Genomic DNA, 21,997 nt, shown 5'->3' with positions numbered 1-21,997 from the left:
CTGAGTGGTGGGGTTGGCAGAGGCTGGCACACCTCCTTTCCTCCATTTTTCCCGCCTGTCTTCCTGCCAGAGTGTGGGTCAGAACCGGTGGGGGTCGGTTGCTGAGTAAAGCGGCATGCCTTTGAAGCTCCCCCTGCCCATCCTGGGGGAGGAGACCTAGCACCACGTCCCAGGATGTGCATTGTTGCAGGCCCAGGAGAGAGGAGGGCTCTCTACCCAGGGATCCAGCAACATGTCTGCTGGGTGGCAGCCTAGGCAGCCTCTCAGTCAGGACACGGGTTGTGAGTTAGTTTCAGGGGCAACTCTAAGTTGCCCTCTGGCGTGCACTTCACATTAAATCCCACACTGGCATCAGTTTGGGTTTAATGTGATGAGAAGTTTGATACCAAACTTCTAAGTCTCCAGTGTAGCCATTATGGTGCTGTGGAGTTCGTGTTGACGACCTCCCAGCACAATATATTCTTAATGGCAGCACTGCACTCACAGTGCCCAGGAATGGACCTGGGTATTGTAGGGGTACAGGGCTCAAGCCCTTGCACCCACACCACTGGCACAGGGTTGTGTGCCAGGGCACCTAGCTAGAGGTGACTGAGGTATCCCAGGGCAGTGTGTTGTGGGCATTGCACACAGGGATGTGTGCCATGTCGACTCTGTGGTTTGTTCTGCACCAAGAGACTCAGACTGCATAGGCAGTGTGTGTGTGTGTCAGGGTACAGGGCCCCTAAGGTTGGCACAATAAGTGATTAGTGGTCTTCTCTGGTCACAGTGCCCTGGGTACCATTTACCAGGGGCTGACATGTGGCCAGAAATGCGGTTTTGTTGGAAAACGAGGAAGCATCTGTGAGGCCTGCACAAATAACATGACTACATTTGTCCTTCACTGGAAACCAAACACCCAATTGTATCGCCTGACTCTCAGAGGGTAGCGTTGCAGAGCAGTCTGATGCTTACTCAAGGGAGGTGGTGTAGGCTAGTAATCTCCATTTGCAGGTGTGCAAAAACACTCAATAATTGATTGTCCAGTCTGTGCTTTATAAAAGTGAGAGTACATTTATTAAACACCCACACAACTCAATACTATGCACCAATTTACAAATATACATAAGCTGTTGGAATTACTTTGTGACATTGTATGAAATCTCAACCCCTCCCTCGGGGGGGGGGGGGGGGGGGGGGGTCTAGTACCAGCACTCCCATGTATGCACATTATCTTGCCTCCAATGCAGTTAGTGGATCATAATCTGGGGCATGGGCCCTGGGCCCTGCGCACTGGCACAATCCCAGTGGCGACCCACCCCATTAAGTCAACCAGCATTAAAAATGGGTACCCATGCATTGGTGACACATAACCCTGACTGAGCATCTCCTACTGACCATAAAGTATGCACCGCTACATCTTAAAGGCTAACAGTCTTGGTTGTTCCTCACCTAAGAGCAGCAGCAAGAATACATGTTTAAGCACCACTGTAGAATGATAGTACTCATAACATTTGGATATCATTAAACATGCATTGTAATTACAGCCCCTAAAGGCATCACAGATGATCACAGGATTATGCATATACTGCCAGACACCCTGTCTGACAACATAACCCCACTTTGCTTATGACATCACTTTATAAACATGAAATTCAGTCATTCTTAAATATATAACCATAAGTAAATGCATTTCAATGCAATTACATAATTTCACCTCCAGGTGATGCCCTTCTCAAGACATCTCCAACTCCGCCCTTTACTCTTGGATGCACTTCTTGATGCACCCCCAGCTGTAGAACAAAAGTTCCAGCCTAGGAGGTGATGCACCACGCCTATTCTGGGAGGTTCTTCTGGGGGTCCTGGTCCCACCCGGGACCCCCACATGCCTTCTCAATGGAGGGCAGCCTGGGGAGCCCACCCACAGCTGCCCATGCCAACTCCCCACGCGGCCAGCACTCTTCTGTGCTGCCGCAGGAGCCGGCAGTCATTTTCTGGTCTGCCCGCTCCAGCGGGCAGATGCGAGTCAACTTCCCCGGGTCTTCAGGGGAGTGCGACTGCACTCCCCCCACCTCTTTCACACTCTGGGCCCGGAGATGGGGTCCTGGGCCCCTCCACCTCTGGATGGGGTGGCGCGACGGCACGCCCTGTCACCATTTTCGTAGGGGACCAGGGTGGGCTCCTGGCAACCGTGGGGGCATATTCACGGGGAGCACGCTGGCGCTCCCCGGCTTTACTTCTCCTTGGGGGTAGCGCCCGGGACCTGACCCACCCGGGGGCATCTCCGAGACCAGCGGCGGAGCCCCACACGCTTCGTCTTTGGTCTTCTCAGGGGTCAAAGGTCGCCTACCTTCTGCGGGACATATCTCAGCCCCTTGGGGTCCGATCTGCCCCATTTTCACGTCTTCTTGTTCCTGGTGGTGTCCCCCAGCCACTGGAAGCACTCTCCTTCGCCCTCCGGGTCTCCAAGAGGGTGCATTCTGCAGGGAGCGGTCTTCACTGCCTCCCTGCGCCTCTCTTCTCCCTGCACAGAGGCCCCTCCTTCTGCGCACAGGTCCTGGGCGCTTCTTCTGGTGCTGTTAGGGGCCTGGGTGACAGTCAGGGAGTCTCTCCTTCCAACTGCCCATTGCCAGGCTCCAGCACCTTCCGCCTCAGCAGATCACCCCCAGAGAGAGCTTCTCTTCCTGTGCAAGTACTTAAAAGTTGTGTAGGGGGCTGGCAGGAAGTCTGTGTGTCCTATCAAACAGCGACTCATCACGTCCCTGCCCCTGCTCCCTTCTTCTTGTCCAGCCTCTGGGTTGTTCAAAATGGAGTCGTCCAGTGTCTCTGGCCACATGGCCCCCATCCCCCAGTGCTGCCTTCACCTTGGTTCCGCTTGGTGCCTGGCACCCAGCGACAGCGGTTGATGGATTCGCTTGTAGCTCCAACTATCTCCCTTCCTTGAAGGGAAGATCTTCGCTCAGGGAAGTAACCTGCCAGGTCCAGACCCCAGCCAGGGACTCAGAGAAATATGACATTTCTGGACGACCCAAAAGCAGTACAAATATGACTTTGGACTCTGCAGAATACTTATTTTCACCTCCACTACAATGGACTTTAGTGCTTGTCTGGAATCTGTAGGCCTCGTGGAAGTCATTTTAGCCATGGGCCCCACATCCCCATAGGGGAATAATGAAGTGAAAGCACAGTAAAACACACTGACTTTCCCTGGCATGTTTCTTTCCAGTGTATAAAGCCTATTCAATGTCACCACCCAATTCTGCATATGTCCTGCCACACCATTCAATTTGTACCTTCTACTGGACTGCGCACGCTAGGAATCTCCACTGCGCAGCCCCTACACGTGTGCACACGCATGTACACGTGTCTGCATGTAACCAGCACGGTGCCCCGTACTCCAGCTGCTGTGCAGCGGCCTAGTCAAGCCAGGGGGACACCAGTAAAATCTCCATGCTGTCTCCTTCTTTATGAGTTCACTGTGGGTGAGTCCCAGATTATGAGGCTCCCCACAGTAAAAGCTCAACACTTAGGTGCTCAAAAAGCAAAACATCTGGGTGGCCCCTAGTGTCAGAACCACCTTCTAACAGGTTTAGGTTTCAATACAGTTTTAGGGAAGGAACACAGGCCCTGGGCACCTGATTGGTAGGAGCCCAGGGCACACTCGGTCAAAGTATATCAGCAATTCAGCAAAAAAGTGGAGGCATACAATGCAAGAAAAATGGCACTTTCTCACAGTGTCTTCCTCTTGTTAGCTCTGCACAACTTTTCATTCTTTTAATCTTCTTTTCTTGTGGTTTCTGGATCTGAGGAAGGTAGGTTCAGGGTGCCCCTAAATACTAAATTTAGTGGCGTTACACGTAGGTAAAGGACAGGGACCAATGGGTCCCTTCACTGGGGAGGGTACACCCCCCATTCTGCCACTCTCTAGTGGGAGAGGGACAGGAGCCTGCCCCTGGTTGGCTGTGTCCCACCATCCTCAAGATGGCGGGGACTCGAGGTTGTGCTTCGAGGTTGTGCTTCACCTCGCCTCCCCCATCTTAGGTGTGGAGTTGGCAGAGGTGGGCACACCTCTCTTCCTCACTTGTTTTTCCTGCCAGTTTTCCTACCCAAAGTGGGGGTAGAACCAGTGGCGACCAGTTGATGAAAGCAGCAAGTGGTCTTGAGAGGCTCACAAATGCGCCATGCCTTTGAAGCTTCTCCTTCGTGAACCCTGCCCATCCTGGGAAGGAGGCTTGGCACCTCGTCCCAGGATGTGCATTATTTCAGGCCCCCAAGAGAAGCAGCTCTCGACCCAGGGGTCCAGAAACATGTCTGGTGGTAGCAACCACTCAGTCAGGTCACTAGAGGTTGGTCGTGTTTCAGGAGACAACTCTAAGATGCCCTCTGTGGTGCACTTTACATTAAATCCCACACTGGCATCAGTGTGGGTTTAATGTGCTGAGAAGTTAGATGCCAAACTTCCCAGTCTTCAGTGTAGCCATTATGGTGCTATGGAGTTCGTAATGACAAACTCCCAGCAACATATACTCTTAATGGCATCACTGCACTTACAGTGCCCAGGAATGGACCTGGGTACTGTAGGGGTACAGGGCCCATGCATCTTTACCCTCACCACTGGAATAGGGTACTTAGCTAGAGGGGTGACTGATGTATGCCAGGGCAGGGGTTTGTGGCCATGGCACACAGGGATGTGTGCCATGTCGACGCTTCACTTTGTCCTGCACCAAGACATGCAGCCTGCAAAGGCAGTGTGTGAGTGTCAGGGTACAGGTTCTCTAAGGGTGGCACAATAAGTTCTACAGCCCTTAGAGGCCTTAGAGGCCTTCTCTGGTCACAGTGCCCTGGGTACCTGTGGTACCATTTACCAAGCGCTGACTTGTGGCCAGAGATGCCAATTAGGTTTAGGCTTCAATGCAGTTTTAGGGAAGGAACATAGGCCCTGGGTACCTGATTAGAAGGAGCCCAGGGCACACTCAGACAAAGAACATCAGCAATTCAGCAACAAGTGGGGGCATACCATGCAAGAAAAAGGGCACTTTCTCACTCTTCTGATCTTAATAAACCACCTTACCACATATGACCAGTTCCTCATCATCTTCTAGTTGGCTGGCATTTATAGCAAGCAAAGATACTTATAATGTTCTATCCCTACATGTTCCTTTCAACAGTATTAAAATCCTCTCCTGCTTTAGTTCTTACCCTCTAAGTGGGTCCACCACAATGGCGTGAGGTTCGTCGATCATGCCGGATATCAGGGTCTTGCGGTTCTCTCCTTTCATTTGGGAAACTTCAATCACATCACGCCCAGAATCTGTCCAGTAAATGTTGCCTGCCACCCAGTCAATAGCGATGCCCCGTGGCATTTTTAGTCCAGGGATCTGTAGCAAGAAGGAAAAACAAACTGCTTATCAACCATGGAACCATACATTTGGGTTCAATATCGAAACCTTGTATTTAGATAGAAGATAGTATCAATGGTCTGTCAAAAAGAGGTGATCACATGTCAATTGCAGGATGTCTGCACACCAGTAGGAACTGGTCCAATCTACATGGATAAAGCGGTCATGGTCCGTGTGTCCATATCTGCTCCAATGAAGAGTAACCTCTGTGATGGGGTGACTGGAGATTTGTCAGAATTTATCAAACTGCACAATTGCTGCAAAAGCGTTGTTGTACAGTCTAGCTTCACCATGTTTAGAATGGATCTAATGAAGGGTAGCATCTATGAATGAGTTAGCTTTGACTTTGCATATTTATACTGAACCCCTATGAGATGAGGAGATGTGCTGCAGGCTGGGGGTTGGTGACGACTGCCTTGGGTGAAGCCGCCTTCAGCAGCTAGGGGGAGCCTTGAACCCTTGAAGTGCTGCAATCAACCCTATTTCTCTCGTGAACACCCTAGGGGCACTGGTCAGGCCAAATCTGAGCACAGGTATGGACAATGCTACTGCCCCACTATGAACCGCTGACAGTGCCTGTGGGCATACAGGACGGGTTTGAGAAAATAAGCGTCCTGCACATCCAATGTTGCTATCCAATCTCCAGGTTCAAGGGCAGACAAGACCTGGGCCAGTGTGAATATTTTGAATGTGTCCTTCCTCAGGAAGGCCCTGTGAGGGTGAAGAACTAAAATAGGACAAAGGCCTCCACCATTCTTTGGCAACAGAAATAAAGGAGGTAAGAACCAAAGTCAACTTCTGATCTCAACACCCTCTCTACGGCTCTTATGGCGTGAAGGGCCTGCACTTTCAGGGTGCAAGAGGAATAGATTATCCTTCATCAGCCGTACTGAGGATGGTGGAAGGTCCAGCACAGTGACAAGAAATGTTAGACTTTAACCCAATTTGACAATCTATGGGACCCACTTGTCTTAAGTTATTGCCTGCCACCCTGGCAGTAAAATAAACTTATCCAGACTCTGAAAGGGTGGCTGTGTGCCTCGCAGTGACCTGCTAAAGAGGTTTTGAGGCCATGGCAGCAAGAGGGGCAGAAGAATGAGATGCACGCTGCCCCTAATAGCCACGTAATCTGCAGGTACTGTGGTCTCGACCACGAAAAGGCTGAAGGGTTTGCTGGGTAGGCTAAACTTGATGGTATTAATGGAAACTCAGTGGTGGCTCCTCCGCCATTGCGGAGGAGCTTCGCCCCACTGCCTGGCTCACAGCCAGCAAAAGTAAAATAAAACTATGCTCTTGCTTCGTGCTTTTTTTTTCTTTACATTTGCTAGCTCTTAGCCAGTGGTGTTGGGAGGGGTGTGGCTTAGGCATGGGAGGGGGCAGAGGAGGAGTGCTAAAAGCACTCCACTCCCTAAGTGAGCATATGTGTTTTGGCCTGCCGTCTCAGACCGACCAAAACACTGATGAGATCTTAGGTTTTCTCAGACTCCCTGGTCTGAGCAGGGAGTCTTTCCTGCCTGCTCAGACCAATCCCTGCGGTGCTCTGCAGCACGTGATTGGATCGGAGTCTGGGACCCAGGGGCTGCTGCGAACCAGGAGGCGGCGAATGCGACGCTCGAGGCGGCTTGTGAATGAATGAATGAAAGGAATGAAATTGGGTCTTATATAGCGCAAACTTAGCCCAAGGGCATCAAGGCACTAAAGCAGACTATGTGAGATGGAAACAAAGAAAGTTATCCTGCAAGCTGAGTGAAGAACCACGTCTTCAAGGCCCTACCAAAGGGTGATTGAGAAGAAAGACAGGTCAGATCCCAGGGAAGGGAGTTCCAGAGTTTGGGGCCAACCACAGAAAAAGCTTGGCCTCCCCATCTCACCTTGCTGAACCTTGGCACTATGAGCAGGTTCTTATCTGCTGACCTAAGATTCCTAGAGGGAGTATAGTGATGTACAAGGGTCTTTATTCCCTCTGGGCCAGATCCAAAAAGAGTCCTGTGAACTAGACATAAGTTTTTAAAACTAATCCTATGGTCAATGGGAAGCCAATGCAACATCACAAGGGAGGAGGAGATGGAATGAAACTTAGGTAGGTTCAACACAACCTGGCACCTGCATTCTGAACAAGCTGCAGCCTCAGACCTATGTTAATGCCCAGATAGAGGGCATTACAATAATCCAATCTGGATGTCACAAGTGCGGCCACAGCCTGTTTACGGGAATCCAATGAAAGGTAGGATGAAATTTTCTTTAAAGTTCTAAAGATCCCGACACAGGTGGAGACTGTCCTGCTTACCTGTTGACTCATGGTGAGAGCATTGTCCACCATGATGCAAAGATTGTTTACAACTGGGACGGGGCAAGGGCAGGCGCCCAACGAGTCAGGCCACCAATCGCCGGACCAGATATCAGGACTACTGCCAAAAATCAACACCTGTCTTCTCCCCGTTTAGTTTAAGGAATTTAGGCTCATCCAGGAGGCAACTGCTTCCATGCAGAGCCTAAAGTTGGTAGACGCTTCTCTGATGTTATGAGTAATTGATACCATAATTTGCGTATTATCTGCGTAAGATAGTACCTCCAAACCAAACGATCTCACGAGTTTGGCAAGCAGGGCTACATAAATGTTAAAAAGCGTCGGGCTCAAGGAAGAGCCCTGAGGCACGCCACATATCATGGTCTTGGGAGCAGAGAAAAAAGGACCAAGATTCACCATCTGAGTCCGATCATTAAGAAAGGAGGAAAGAAGCTCCAACGCTGAGCTCCTGATCCCTATCTCCCTGAGGCGCTCTACTAGCCTCACAGGGGACAGGGTATCGAAGGCAGCTGTAAGATCAAGGAGGATGAGCAAGGTGGTGTGGCCTGCATCAACCTGCATACGGATATTATTAAACACCACCGTAAGGGCGGTTTCCGTACTATGTAGGGCTCTAAAGCTGTGCTGAGAGTCATCCAGCAATCTATGATCATTCAGATAGGAAGAAAGACAAGAGTTGAGATGCCTTTCAAGAATCTTGGCCGCTACCAGGAGAAGTGATATCGGGCGATAGTTCTTAAGCTCCATCGGATCAAGAGAGGGCTTTCTCAGCAACAGCTTTACCACTGCCGTCTTTCAGGACGACGGAAACTGTCCATCAAGAATGGCCCGATTAAGAACCACTGAGAGGTGTGGTGTGATGACATCTCAACACCGTTTTATTATCTTGAGAGGGCAGGCGTCTTAGGGTGAGGCCGACTTATCACCTTCCAGCAGTCTATCCGTGTCTTCAGGAGCTAGTAATGGAAAAAACAAAAGCGCAGGAAAAGTCACAGGGACCGATGATTTCTCCACTACTATAAGTGCTGAGATGGAATGTCCTATATTTGCAGCTTCAAGGGCCAGGTAAATATCTTTGATCTTACTAGTAAAGAACTCAGATTTTATCACAGAAAGATTGTGAGACGTCCCCGGTATAGGATGTTGTCGGAACAGTGAGGGAATTAATAACCTTAAACAGTTCCCTCTGGGATTTAGATGCAACCATCATCTTGGAATAGAAAGCCTTTTTTTCTCCCCTAATGGCTTCCTTATACTGCTTCAGAGAAACCTTATGGAGTTCTTTGTCTGCAGAGTCTAAATTGGAACGCCAAACCCTTTCCAGTCGATGGCAGATTGTTCTCAGTTTTCGAAGTTTCTCCGAAAACCACGGAGCGGAAGGTTTTGATCTAGCAGAATAATGCTTCCTAACTGGAGCCAAGATGTGGCAAAAGGTATGTTTTGTTTAATTTAATATTGTATTCCAACCCCCCCCTCCCCGCGCGACCCCACCTGCCGTACCACCCTTTGTTTATGGCGGCCGTCGCTGTGGAAACCATTACCTTAGCCACAGAGGGGGCAACACTTTGGTGCTGCGGACGTGGCAGAGGTACAGGCCCAGGGCACTCACTGTGGCCCTTTAAGTGCTCAAGGCCCTAGTCTGCCTTCTCACCAAAAAAGGCGACTGCAATTGAAAGGCATGTTCATGTGGGCTGGAAGTCACCAGAGAAGCCTATGGATCTCATTCAGGCATGCGTCCTGAAAGCCACACTGGTGCCAACTGCCCTTCCAAGGCAATCTGTGGTGTCCAAGCCACATCGGATGGTTGATTTTGCAGTATCTCGACTGTTGGACTTGGCCCTTTTTGCAGGTTCACCACTAAACATTTTTGCATTTCTCCCAGCCTTTTTCTGTGTGTAGTGGTAGTGGTAGTGGTTTTAGGCCTCTGGGCACTTTAGCACTGTGGTCCAGTGTAAAGTGTGTGCGCTCTGTGGTACATTTAGTGAGCGAGCCCGGCTCTCCCATAGGAATGCATGAGGTATTTCCTGCTCAGTATGTGTCAGTGTTAATTCCTGTTATGAGAGTAGCAGTATGGTCAAGTCTGGTATGTATGAAATTATGAGAATAAATGCAGCGCAATGGTGTGCACAGATTTATTATGACTATGTGAGAAATGCCACTTTTAGAAGTTATACAAAAGGGGATGATAATCGGAGCGTTTGAACAAATCAAACACTCACCCCCAGTCAACTGATCTGGGTTTAATCCATCACCATTCTTTAGCTCACTCCGCCACCCCAGTTCCGACATGGCCATATGCAAATCAGTCTGACCCTGTGCCACATGGGAACAGTCCGGCCCGAACTGACAAGCCATGTCTTCCTGATCCGGTCCCAGGATGCTTGTTTCCGGTCCAGGAAAGACATGGCTTGGCAGTTCGGGTTGGACTGTTCCAATGAGGGACAGGGTCAGACTGCTTTGTAGTGATGTTTCTGACAGTGGTCCAAGTGGCCCGGTCATGTGTATATAATCCCCTGTAAATATTGTCTAGTGCCAGTTGGCACAGTGTATATTGTGTGATTACTATTCCAATGTGTTTTATGATAATACAAAGGCTATTTTTGATATAACCTTGTGTGGAGTTCCTTTTGTAGTATGCCTAGTATGTTGTTACTGTGTGGGTTGTGCAAATGCTTTACATAAGGCCTCCGGGAAAAGCCTGACTGCTCGTGAAAAGCTACTAAGGGGGAAGAGCAGGGGTTATCTTTGGCGTGCAACTCCCTTGCCCTGACTAGAGTGGTGGTTTCTGCCTGGCTTAGGCGCAAGCCCTAGCAAACCAGAAATCCCATTTCTAACATCGACCATTTCCAATAGTCTGTCTAAGAATAGGACTCAAGTCATCCGAGACAAAAACAAAACTTGTTTGACGAAGTCCTAAAATGCATTGGCATAATGCCCTAGAAGGCAGCTGGCATTGACCGAACATAGTGCCAAAGCTGTTGAGGAAAGGATTATGTTACTTACCCAGTAAGCATCTGTTCTTGGAATGTAGAGCTGTAGATTCACATGCTTTGCATAATCCTGCCATCTAGTATTGGGTCTGGATGTTTTTCGACAAAGTCTTTCCTAGTCACGAGGTAAGGGGACTCCTCCTTTCGGTGATAGTAAGCATGGACATCAAATCCACTCTTAGATTGTTTTCCCGCAAGAGGGTGAGAATGGAGTAAGTAAGTGTAGGATACAGATGTCCATGCGTATAAATGTATAATCCAGAACTGCAACAACTATAGGTGCCCGGTTAGGCGCATGTGAATCTACAGCTCTACATGTCAAGAACAGATTCTTACTGGGTAAGTAACATAATACGGTCAAGGCATGTGTGCTGTAGATACACATGCTTTGTATAAACTACAAAGCAGTATACTCCCTAAACGGTGGCTAACCTGTAGATGTTGCAGTTTGAAACAGTGTTTTACATACTGCTTGGCCTACATTAGCTGTTGGGTTGTGAACACATCTACACAATAGTGGTGTTTGGTAAAATGTGTGTGGTGTAGACCATGTAGCTGCTTTACATATGTAAGCTAGAGGAATGTTACCTAAAAAGGCCATAGTAGCCCCTATTTTGCGAGTGGAATGCGCCTTAGGGGGTATAGTTAAAGTTACTTTCACTTTTAAATAGCATGTTTGAATGCATTTAACAATCCATCTTGAAATACCAGATTTAGAGATGGCATTGCCTTTGTGAGGTGGAGCAAATGCAACAAACAGTTGTTTTGCGAAAATCTTTGGTCCTATCTGTGTAGTACAATGAAGCTCTTTTGACATCAAGCGTGTGAAGAGCCAGTTCTGCTACAGAATCAGGTTGGGGAAAAACACAGGTAACTCAACTGATCGGTTTATATGAAAAACAGAAACTACTTTGGGAAGGAATTTAGGATTGGTGCAAACAACTACCCTGTCTTTGTGGAGCTGAAAGAAGGGTTCTTCCGAGTTTAATGCATGTAGCTCACCAACTCACCTTAATGAAGTGATTGCAATGAGAAAAGTAACTTTCCATGAAATAAACTGCAAAGGGCAATTGTGCAATGGTTAGAAAAGGTGGACTAATAAGCCTTGTAAGGTCAATGTTAAGATTCCATACTGGCGCGGGGGAATTCTTGGTGGTATTACCCCGATCAAAATTAACAAAAGGGGGAGAGAGAGAATTACCTTGGAATGGATTTGTTCTCCCCGAGTTAGTTTTATAAACAAAAGGAATCCATTTGGATGTGGGAAGGAGGTGTCCCTACAATGGTTGGGATCACACTAGTTGTTTTTGGGTACCCCTCACCCACCAACAGGCCCCTTGGTGTCATGCTTCATCATTGGGGTCCTCGCACCCCTCTACGGGATGCGGCGTGCTGCGACCGACGGTTGCGTGGGAGCACTTATATTGGCTATGTGTGGTGTGGGTGAGGGATTTTATAAGTGAGTGCTGTGGTGGGGTTTGAAAGTGAGTGGAGTTTAAAAAGTGCCTGGCTCGTGGGGTAGCAAAAAAACTTTATTTGGCCACCGGGCTGGTACTAATAAAAGGTGAGAGAGGAGGTATTGGTGTAACCTATGTGCACCACCTCCTATGTGTGTGTCAACATGTTTTGGTGTGAAAACACCTTCTTCAGGACTGTGGTAAACAAATCGCCACCTTACTCACGTTTTTCTATTTCATCAGATTTTTTATATGCTAAAAAGTGCAATTTACAAGTGCAGGAATTGTAATGTACCTACTGAACAACCGCTATTTAGCTGACTGTTTTGTTTAGGAGTTTACTACTCCATGAGACCATTTAAACATAGGGGTTACTCGTGCTTCCTTGCTACGAGTCTATGAGGAGAATCCCTCTTCGCTGCCCCTTACGCCGGCTCCACAACCAACGAATCCGGCGTAAGGGGCAGCGAAGAGGGATTCTCCTCCTGCGTTTAAATGGTCTCATGGAGTAGTAAACTCCTAAACAAAACAGTCAGCTAAATAGCGGTTGTTCAGTAGGTACATTACAATTCCTGCACTTGTAAATTGCACTTTTTAGCATATAAAAAATCTGATGAAATAGAAAAACGTGAGTAAGATGGGGATTTGTGTACCCCAGTCCTGAAGAAGGTGTTTTCACACCGAAACATGTTGACACACACATAGGAGGTGGTGCACATAGGTTACACCAATACCTCCTCTCTCACCTTTTATTAGTACCAGCCCGGGGGCCAATGAAAGTTTTTTTGCTACCCCAAGAGCCAGGCACTTTTTAAACTCCACTCACTTTCAAACCCCACCACAGCACTCACTTATAAAATCCCTCACCCACACCACACATAGCCAATATAAGTGCTCCCACGCAACCGTCGGTCGCAGCACGCCGCATCCCGTAGAGGGGTGCGAGGACACCAATGATGAAGCATGACACCAAGGGGCCTGTTGGTGTGTGAGGGGTACCCAAAAACAACTAGTGTGTTCCCAACCATTGTAGGGACACCTCCTTCCCACTTCCAAATGGATTCCTTTTGTTTATAAAAAAAAAATTACCCTGATTAAGCCTTCTAGGAGTACTTTGATCACTCAAACTTTAAATTGTGATAAATGCTGCCTGTTCTGCATGTATGCAGGTACTGCTGCAAGGTGCAAACAAATAGATGTATAATCCAGTCCTGTTTGCTGTAAGTTTAACGGGAAACAGATAATATTTTGTATAGAAGCATCTGGAGGATTGATTTTCTTATTACAGAAGACAACAAATCTTTTCCAATTTGCTGCATGACAAGCTCTGGTAGTAGGCATTCTTGCTTCTTTTAGAATAGTCATACAGTCTGGTGGTAGATTTAAATAACCTAACTATATGACTTCAGGAGCCAGTGCGCAAAGTTTAGTTCTTTCGGATTTGGATGTCTGATTTCTCCCTGGTTTTACGTAAGGAGCCTGGAGGTGAGATGCAGTTTTTGACGTGGAACTACTGAGAGCTCCAACAGGGTGGTATACCATGGCTGAAGTGTTTGCCTGAACTTCCGAACCAGACACGGAATGAGTGGGAGTGTAGTGTGTTTATCTAGGTACCTATATTGATACTCCTATTTCTGACCCTTGTCCGGTTATTAATTCACTAATGTCCATACAACGGCACAGAAACCCGTCTTTCAGATTAGGTCATAGCGCATGCTGTCACATTAAGCAAGCACTATCCCTTCAGCCCCCTAGAGAAGCACACCGAGTTCTCAAAACAAATCAAACCTCCAACAGACCTGGGAAATCCCCGCGACCATTGTTTTGATTTCGCTCGAGAACTCCTGCAAAGAATGTAAGAACGACCAGTCCTTATGACATTCTTGCTGACGTCTTATGTCCATCCTTACGTCAAACACGGCACCTTTCAGGTATAAATATACTGACGTTGCCCTAAGCTAAGACACGGTGGTGACAAGCTTGGAGCAGCGCTACTTGTCGGAGAGCCCAGCTGATGCAGAGAAAGCCCACGGACGCTGCCCCTCCCTTTTGACGCGCTGAGAGAGAGACGCTGCCTTTTCTCCTGCCGAGAAATCCAGCCTCCGGCATTTCCAGCCGCCCTCGCGGGTAACTGGGATATCGAGTCCTGAGACAGAGATACCAACCCTCCAGCCTTCCAAATCCCAGGTACTGAACTGACTAACCCCTTACAGAGAATTCTTGAGTCAGATTCTTGGCAAAGCAAACTTAACTTAAACTGCTACTTACTTACTCCCTCCCTCCCAAGTATTAGGCTTAGGTCAGGTACACCGGGGTAGGCGTAGTTAGAAGCACCAGTTGAGTACGATTAGTCAATGTATATATGTATGTATATCTTTTATCCATTTTAGTATCATATGGCTAAGAAACCATATAAATGCTTTTACAGTATTATTTTATAATTCTGTTTTTACTGTATGCACTTTACTTAACTATAAGTATTGCAATAATAGCGATTCATTTCTCTTGTATGAGAAAAGAGACTGATCAATAAATAACATCTTTTATTGAACCACGCCCATCTCTTATTTCTCTACAAACTGGTGAAACTAAGAATGCACGTACTGACTGAGTAAAATAAGTTGTCTTTTGTTTTCACACGACTCTAGAGATATACTCTTGATTAGGGGAGAGCAAAGTTGTCATGTTCTATGGTTGTCAGAAACTAAATCCCTTCTTGTCTATCCAGGGAGGTTAAACTCCTCCTTGCCTATTCGAGAAAGTTTCTAGTGAACTCTGAGCTAGCTGGCACACATAACTTTAAGTCTAATATCGTCAGTAGAAGACCTAGTTAACCACAGTCCTACGTCTATACTATTGAAGATATTATTCCAATGCGCAGAGCCTATTGGGAAAATAGGAACTACACTACATGGCGCCCAACGGTTTGGATAGGCGATAAATCTAACGCAAGACATTAGAGTAACTCAGTCGTGCTTTTTCACACAGACCCTTTTTTCCATAAAACTCCAAAGACGTCTGGAGTGGGTGAAAGGTTAAATCCGCCAAACTTAGTAGGAGGAGACTCCTATGTATGGTTTTTGGTTTATTCAACGTTGAAGGATACAGTGTTCCAAAATATTGTGCATCTAATTTTTGTTTCCGTGGAAACCTGATCTGCAACAAAAACCCTTCTTGTCAGTAAAATGTCAGACAATGAAGAAGAAAGGGAGGCAGCTAGAATAGCAGCTCAACTCCTAGCGGAAGACACAAGTCTCGTACAGCAAGACCCGGATGCAATACTCATCCCGGTCAGCATAAGGAAAACTATAACTTTAAAACTTATAGAAAATGGACTGACACCGAGAGGTGGTACAGTCATATTCGTAATTGAGGCACACGAATATCGGCAGACAGAGGTATTCTATTCATGGATAAATTTTCCAGCAGCAAACGCTGTAAGTAAGGAGTTCCATTATTACAAGATAGAGGAACCTCCGGATGAGTACATCCCTTTCGAGGAGGTGGAAATACCACTCAAATACCAAGAGCACCTGCTCTGGTTTAAAGGCGCCCTAAAACATAATGATCACATCACCAGGCTCGGTCCACTAGGTAGACCAGGAGCGACGTGGCCGGTTCTAGCCGGATACACACCACATCCAGACATTGAAAAAATGTCAGTAACAGAACTTTTAACACAGTTAAAACAACTGATTAAAATACACAGACAACTAGTCCAATATGTAATGCGGACTTCAACAGTCCAACCAGCTATTAAAATTCCACAGCTGACCCCTCATCAGGGGAACACAAATAGAATCACACCACAGAACATACAGTCCTGTCTAGGTAAAGTACCCATTACACGGGAACAAATTCCATTCTGGTTAGCACAAAAAATCACTCAAATAGAGGCGGTATTTCCAGATACCACACCTGTGGAGAAACACAGAATTCTGACTATCTGTCTCCCAATGGGGATCGCACCACATGTGGAGGACTGTGACACTTGGGGTACAGTCTTTGCTTCCATTTACACAAAAACACATGGTGTTCCGTCCATGGCGGTAATACCAGAGGTGCTAAAACAGATTCAAAATGAATACGGTCCAGAACCTGCTTTAACTCTGGGTATGAAATTACTGAAAGACTTCAAGCAGGTCTTGGCAATATTACTAGCAAACATAAAAGGGGAAGCAGCAAATGTGGCGATCCGCCAAAGATTGAAGGAAACAGATATAGCAGACCAACCATTTGAACTTGCCAGAATCATAGAAAAATCCTATGAAGAACTAGGAAGAGATAGTTTGGGTGTGAAACCAGTGAAACCCCAACTAATAGAAAATCCTGAAAAGGTATTTATTAAAAATAATCTAAACACTTCAAAAAAGAACTGGGATGGAAACAAACAATCCACTCCCAAAGAAAAAAGATTCCAGTCCAGAGGAAGGTCTCCTCGGCGGAGAGAAAGATCTCCGGACCAAGGAAACAAGTCTCCCCAGAGGGAGCCCTCTGAGAAAAAATACAACCTTAGAAATAGGGATAATCTGAAGAAACCTGATAGATATCAAGATATTGATACACGTCCCTCTCGATCTTTTCAGACTTCCTCGCAGAAATCGGAAAGAAGAGGATGGTCAGAACACAGGGAAGAGCACGTCAAGTCCAAAGACAAAGAACCGGCTCATCAAAGTAAAAAGTTACAATTTCCAAAGAAGAAGGTAGCCAGCATTAAAATAATAAAACATGCCGAGGATCCTGAGGACTCAGCTGAAAAACGGAAAGTGGGCTCAGACAATGCTAGACAGCGCAGCAGAAGTGAGCATAGCTCGTAAGATCCTGATGAATCATCTGGAGACGGTGGACACGAATGAATACATTCAAGTGGAAACTGCAGATACCAGAGTTAGCAAACCTCATAAAATATATGAAATACCTTTACGTATAGAGGGAGATAAGACTAGGAAAATAAGGGGTCTATTTTGGGATAATCTCTCCAAGGGCTATTACATCCTTCTAGCTGAAAAAGACTGGCCACCAGAGTTTGTCAGGGAGTGCCCTCATGGCGAAGAAATGATTATGCCTGCCTTCTCAAATCATATTCCAATTCATAAAAAATATACACTTGCAAGAAAGTGGGCAGTAGCCCAGGCTCCTGCACTATATACAAATCATGTGGGATGGGATGAGGACTCTCCTCCTCACAAAATCCAGTTAAAATCTCAACCAACTGCACAGAGGCAGTACCCAATTAAGCAAGAAGCTAAAAAACAGGTCAGGGAGATCTTAGATCAACTTGAATACCAGGGGGTGATTGAAACATGCACCTCACAAATGAACAATCCTTTGTTTCCTGTCTCCAAACCAGATGATTCATATTGTCTAGTTTTGGACTACAGACACCTTAACTCATGCTGCAAAACGTTTGCAGTACAAAACTCACACAGTGCCGCACTTATGAATAGCATAGTGTGCAAAAAATACAAAACAACATTAGACATATCTAATGGATTCTTTTGTCAAAATATAGCACCTGAAAGCAGATATTTGACCGCTTTCTCAATAAATGGCTCGCAGAAAAATTTCTGTCGTTTGCCACAAGGGTTTAAGAACAGCCCAGGGTTATTCTCAGCAAGAGTAACAGAATTACTACAAATGTATGATGATGAGGCATTATCTTATGTCGATGACATCTATCTAACAGACGATGACTTGGATACTCATTTGAAAAGAGTGAACACCATAATACTTGGGTTCGCAGCAGAGGGTTACAAATTCAACTTCAAGAAGTCAAGAATTGCCCATCTGACTGTCCTATTCTTAGGATATGAATTATCAAGTGAAGGCAAAAGCCTGGCTGACAATTTCCTAGAGAAATGTGCTGTAATCCAAGCACCTAGAACATTGAAAAACTTGCAATCAATTCTAGGTTTCCTGAATTTCGGAAGAACTTACATTATAAACTATGCAGAGAGGGTTAAACCTCTCTATGATCTAATAAAACTAGATTTTAAAAGAATCAATTGGACTCAAAAACACACAGAAATTTTGAGATCTTTACAAACAGACATGTTAGTTAAAACAAAACTGCAAACACGCGATAACACACGCAACCTTGTGATTCGAGTCATCCCACGAAGATGCGGATTCACATACCTGACCTCAAATGAGGGAGAGAAGGTACCAATAGCATACAAATCACACTTGTACACAGAAACTGAAAAAACATTTAGCATTAAGGAAAACATTGTTCACGCGGTTCAAACAGCTGTAGCAAGAGAAAGATACCAAGCTGACGGCAGACAAATTACAGTCAGAACAGCAGAATCAGCCTTTGAGGCATTAACAACCCCATGTAATTTACCCACTATGGCACTGAATCCTAGATGGATACAATGGGAAGATTCTATTGCTACAGACAAACTGAAATACTATTTTGATCCAGAATTGACAAAATTAAAAAATCTAGAATATGAAAGAGAATATCCTCTGCCAATCGACATTCTGCCCGTACGACAGTACGCCTGTGTAATACATACAGACGGACAGGCTCAGCCCTCAGTTTGGGGTGAACAAGCTTATAACGCCACATGCGAGATTACAAAAGACGTGTGGCGCGGAGGTAAATTAAGACCTCTGTTTTCAAAAACACACTCCGTGGAAAACAATTCAGAACAACAAACTGACATAATAGCGTTAAAAATGGCGCTAGATAATGCGGATCGCGAATTCCCGACACTAATAGTGAGCGATTCATATTACTGCGTAAAAACATACAATAACGACTTGCAGAAATGGGTTGAAAACGGTTACAAAGATGACACAGGTGCCACAATAAAGCAAAAATCGCTTTGGGAACAAATAGTTCTTTTAAAGAAAGAACTACCAAAGACTCACGTGATACACTCACTGAGTCATCAACGTGATGGCGTTCACGTTGCAGGGAATTCATTGGCTGAGACAGCCACAGCGGAACCAACTAAATCGGCTTCCGTAGCTACAAAAAAGCGTTCAGTAAAATACATTGACGGGGAAACAATGCTAGCGGTAAAAACGTCATCAAAAGGCGACTACTCGGCGCTACCCCTCATGTATCCACTCAATTATACATACATAATCGATGCAAACTCCGTTCCTTTTGCTCGAATCCCTGGAGTGGGGGATAGAGTGATTCCAAACATGGACAGGAGAGGCGTGTTAATAGCAGACGCACATATGGGTGAGGGTCTTAGACACCTTACATTTAAGGATTCTCTAGAAGAATTACAATCAACATACTGGTGGCCAGGAATGAGCCTGCAACATCACATATTTGCAAAAAATTGCCCAGACTGCAACAGAGATCGCAGTGGTGAACGAAACGGTGTATTCCCATGGCTTTTCGCTAAATAAAAGATTAGGCTATCGACATAAAATACCCAGTATGAATAATGCGTCATATTAACATGTAGAGACTATTTTTCACTTAAAATGTAGACCCCAGCTCTCGGCTGCCGTCTGAACTGTTATACAAAGATTTGCGAGTCTATAATGGCATATACGCAATTTGCATGATACATTCTGACCAGGGTCCTGCTTTTAGCTCTCGAGCTTGTGAGACGGACATGGCCAGCATGGGCATAGCATTGCGGTACTCTTGTCACCTCCTTCCTGAGGGAAATGGGATGGTGTAAAGAAAAAACCAGGGCATAGAGCAATCTATAACAGCAAAGGTATTAGGTTCAGGAGCTGGGTGGGTCAAACATTTAATAAGTGTCCAACGTAGTCTTAATAATCTGCCAAGAAATTCTCTGAGAGGTCTCAGTCCGTACGAACTATTGTTTGGGACTAGAATGCTAATCCAGGACCTTGATAGTCAAACTTCAGTGGTTAAAGAAAAATGCTTTGATATCAAAGATCGTTTGGCTATTTTACAGGATTTAAACAAAAAAAGAAAAGACCTGAGCAACGTAAAGTTGAAGCAACAGCCAACAGCCACTGAAGAGAAACCACCTGTCCCAGCAAGGCCTGTCTGGATTCCAAAAATCGGGGATCTGGTCAGAGAAAAGATCGCGGTGAAGAAGGAATTTGGGCCTTCTTACAGAAAAACAGTTCCTGTCTTGTCTGTCAACGGAACAAGATCAGTAGTACTACCGCCCCTTGCTGGTAAAAAGGAGAACCGAGTTGTATCCATCGACCTGCTTAAACCACAATCATGTGGCCGATAACAAGTAGTAGGCCAAGTGGACTCCCAAGAAGTAGCAGAACACCAAAGTTTGCTACAAACACAGAGGTTCAAACTTAAAGACTAATCAAAATTGATAAACCTACAGTTAAGCAACAAGGACTATGCAACAAAGCCATGGAACTTAAACCTCTTGAAACCCAAATTAAAATCTTAAATCAAGAAACACCAGTCTATAATGATGTAACCACAGACTATGCTAATGAAACAAAGAAAATTCCAAAAACAAAAAGGAATCCAGAAGCAATTGAAACAATTGACAGAACAGCATCAGGCTTCTTCATCAACTTCGATGATTTTTCTGAAGATCCAAGTGAACCTGAGGAACAGCCGACAACAAAAAGTTTTAAAGACAAAGCAAAGGAACTCTTTCATCAACTAAAAGAAACTTATCTGATTTCTCCATGGATTGAACTTTGGGTGGCACTAGGAGTATTCATCCTCATACTTTGGCTCATCATGGTACTATGCTTGGGACATTTCATTGAGGGAAAATATGTTAAAATGGACACAGCAAGTCAGAACATCAACATGGTCCTGAAACCACACAAGTCTTCACACATAGAGAAAAGAGAACTTTCTTCAGTAAACTTCACAGCCAATCCTATACCCGGTGGGGTAGCATGGGACAAAACTGATTACGAAATCTATGGTCCGGTTGAGCTTCTGAAGTATCCTCATCAATTTAAGATTTCACTAAGTGACTTTGTAAAACCAAGCACATTTGCTGATGATTGGGACTTAGAAAGTATTAATGATATGATGTCTGATCTAGTAATGTCAGCTAAATTTACAGAACATGATTATTTGCAAGGTTCATCTAATTACGATCAAATGTTTTGTTTTAACCATTATGGTAACCATTATCTGCATAAATCTGCTCAACCTAGAAATGTTTTAAAATTTAACCAATGGGAACATTGTGCAACTCCACCAAAAGGCAGTTCAAAGACATATTTTGATAAATATTCATACTTTTCTGGGTTCAACACAAGTAATGCAGAATCATTCTATTTCAAATTGTTAAATAAGACAGGAGTGAAAACCATGCTTACAAACACAAAATTAATATATTCAGACTCATTCTTTGAAAAAATGAATACATTCGGTTTTGATTTCTGGAACAATAACATTGAAACAAAAACAATCTGGGACACAAAAGATTGGCAAGTGCAAGGTATAGAATCATTATTTAGAGCCTGCATAATCCCAGAACAAATTATATTTTGAATGATACAATTCAACAGACATCCTGTCTTGGCCTAGCCAAAATTAAAGACTTAAATAAACCGTCTATTCCAAAACCAACACCTACCAGTAATAGCACAACGGATGTTGAGATAGACGTATCCCATATTTTAAACCAAAACAGAACACATGCTGATTGGAAACAATGGTTGATCTGGCCCACAGACACAAATAACTGTCAAGACAGATTCCTGAACAAAATACAGGGGTTCACATTGACCAGGCCAGACCCAAGATACTCCCAGAGACAACATCCAGGGATTGTAACTACTTATAGTGTGGGAAAACTCTGCCTTCAATGGCTACATACATCCACACTGTCAGAAATTAAGCAACACTTAACTTTACTTAAAGAAGGTGCTGACTTGCGTGATTTCATCATGGGACCGCGCAAACAGCGTCAAAAACGTTTC

The 21,997-nt window shown here is 45.4% G+C and overlaps 1 protein-coding gene across 1 annotated transcript in view; it reads right to left on the bottom strand.

Annotated features, from left to right (window-relative positions):
- LRP1 (LDL receptor related protein 1) overlaps positions 1–21,997 on the bottom strand; it is a 1,472,234-nt gene that overhangs the window by 245,562 nt on the left and 1,204,675 nt on the right. Inside the window, 1 exon segment of the mRNA XM_078688974.1 lies at positions 5,176–5,354. Coding sequence (XP_078545100.1) covers positions 5,176–5,354 — 179 coding nt within the window.

Source organism: Lissotriton helveticus, chromosome 1_1 (assembly GCF_964261635.1).
Source record: "Lissotriton helveticus chromosome 1_1, aLisHel1.1, whole genome shotgun sequence".
Lineage (NCBI taxonomy): Eukaryota > Metazoa > Chordata > Amphibia > Caudata > Salamandridae > Lissotriton > Lissotriton helveticus.
This window is presented reverse-complemented; position numbering and strand designations above follow the sequence as displayed.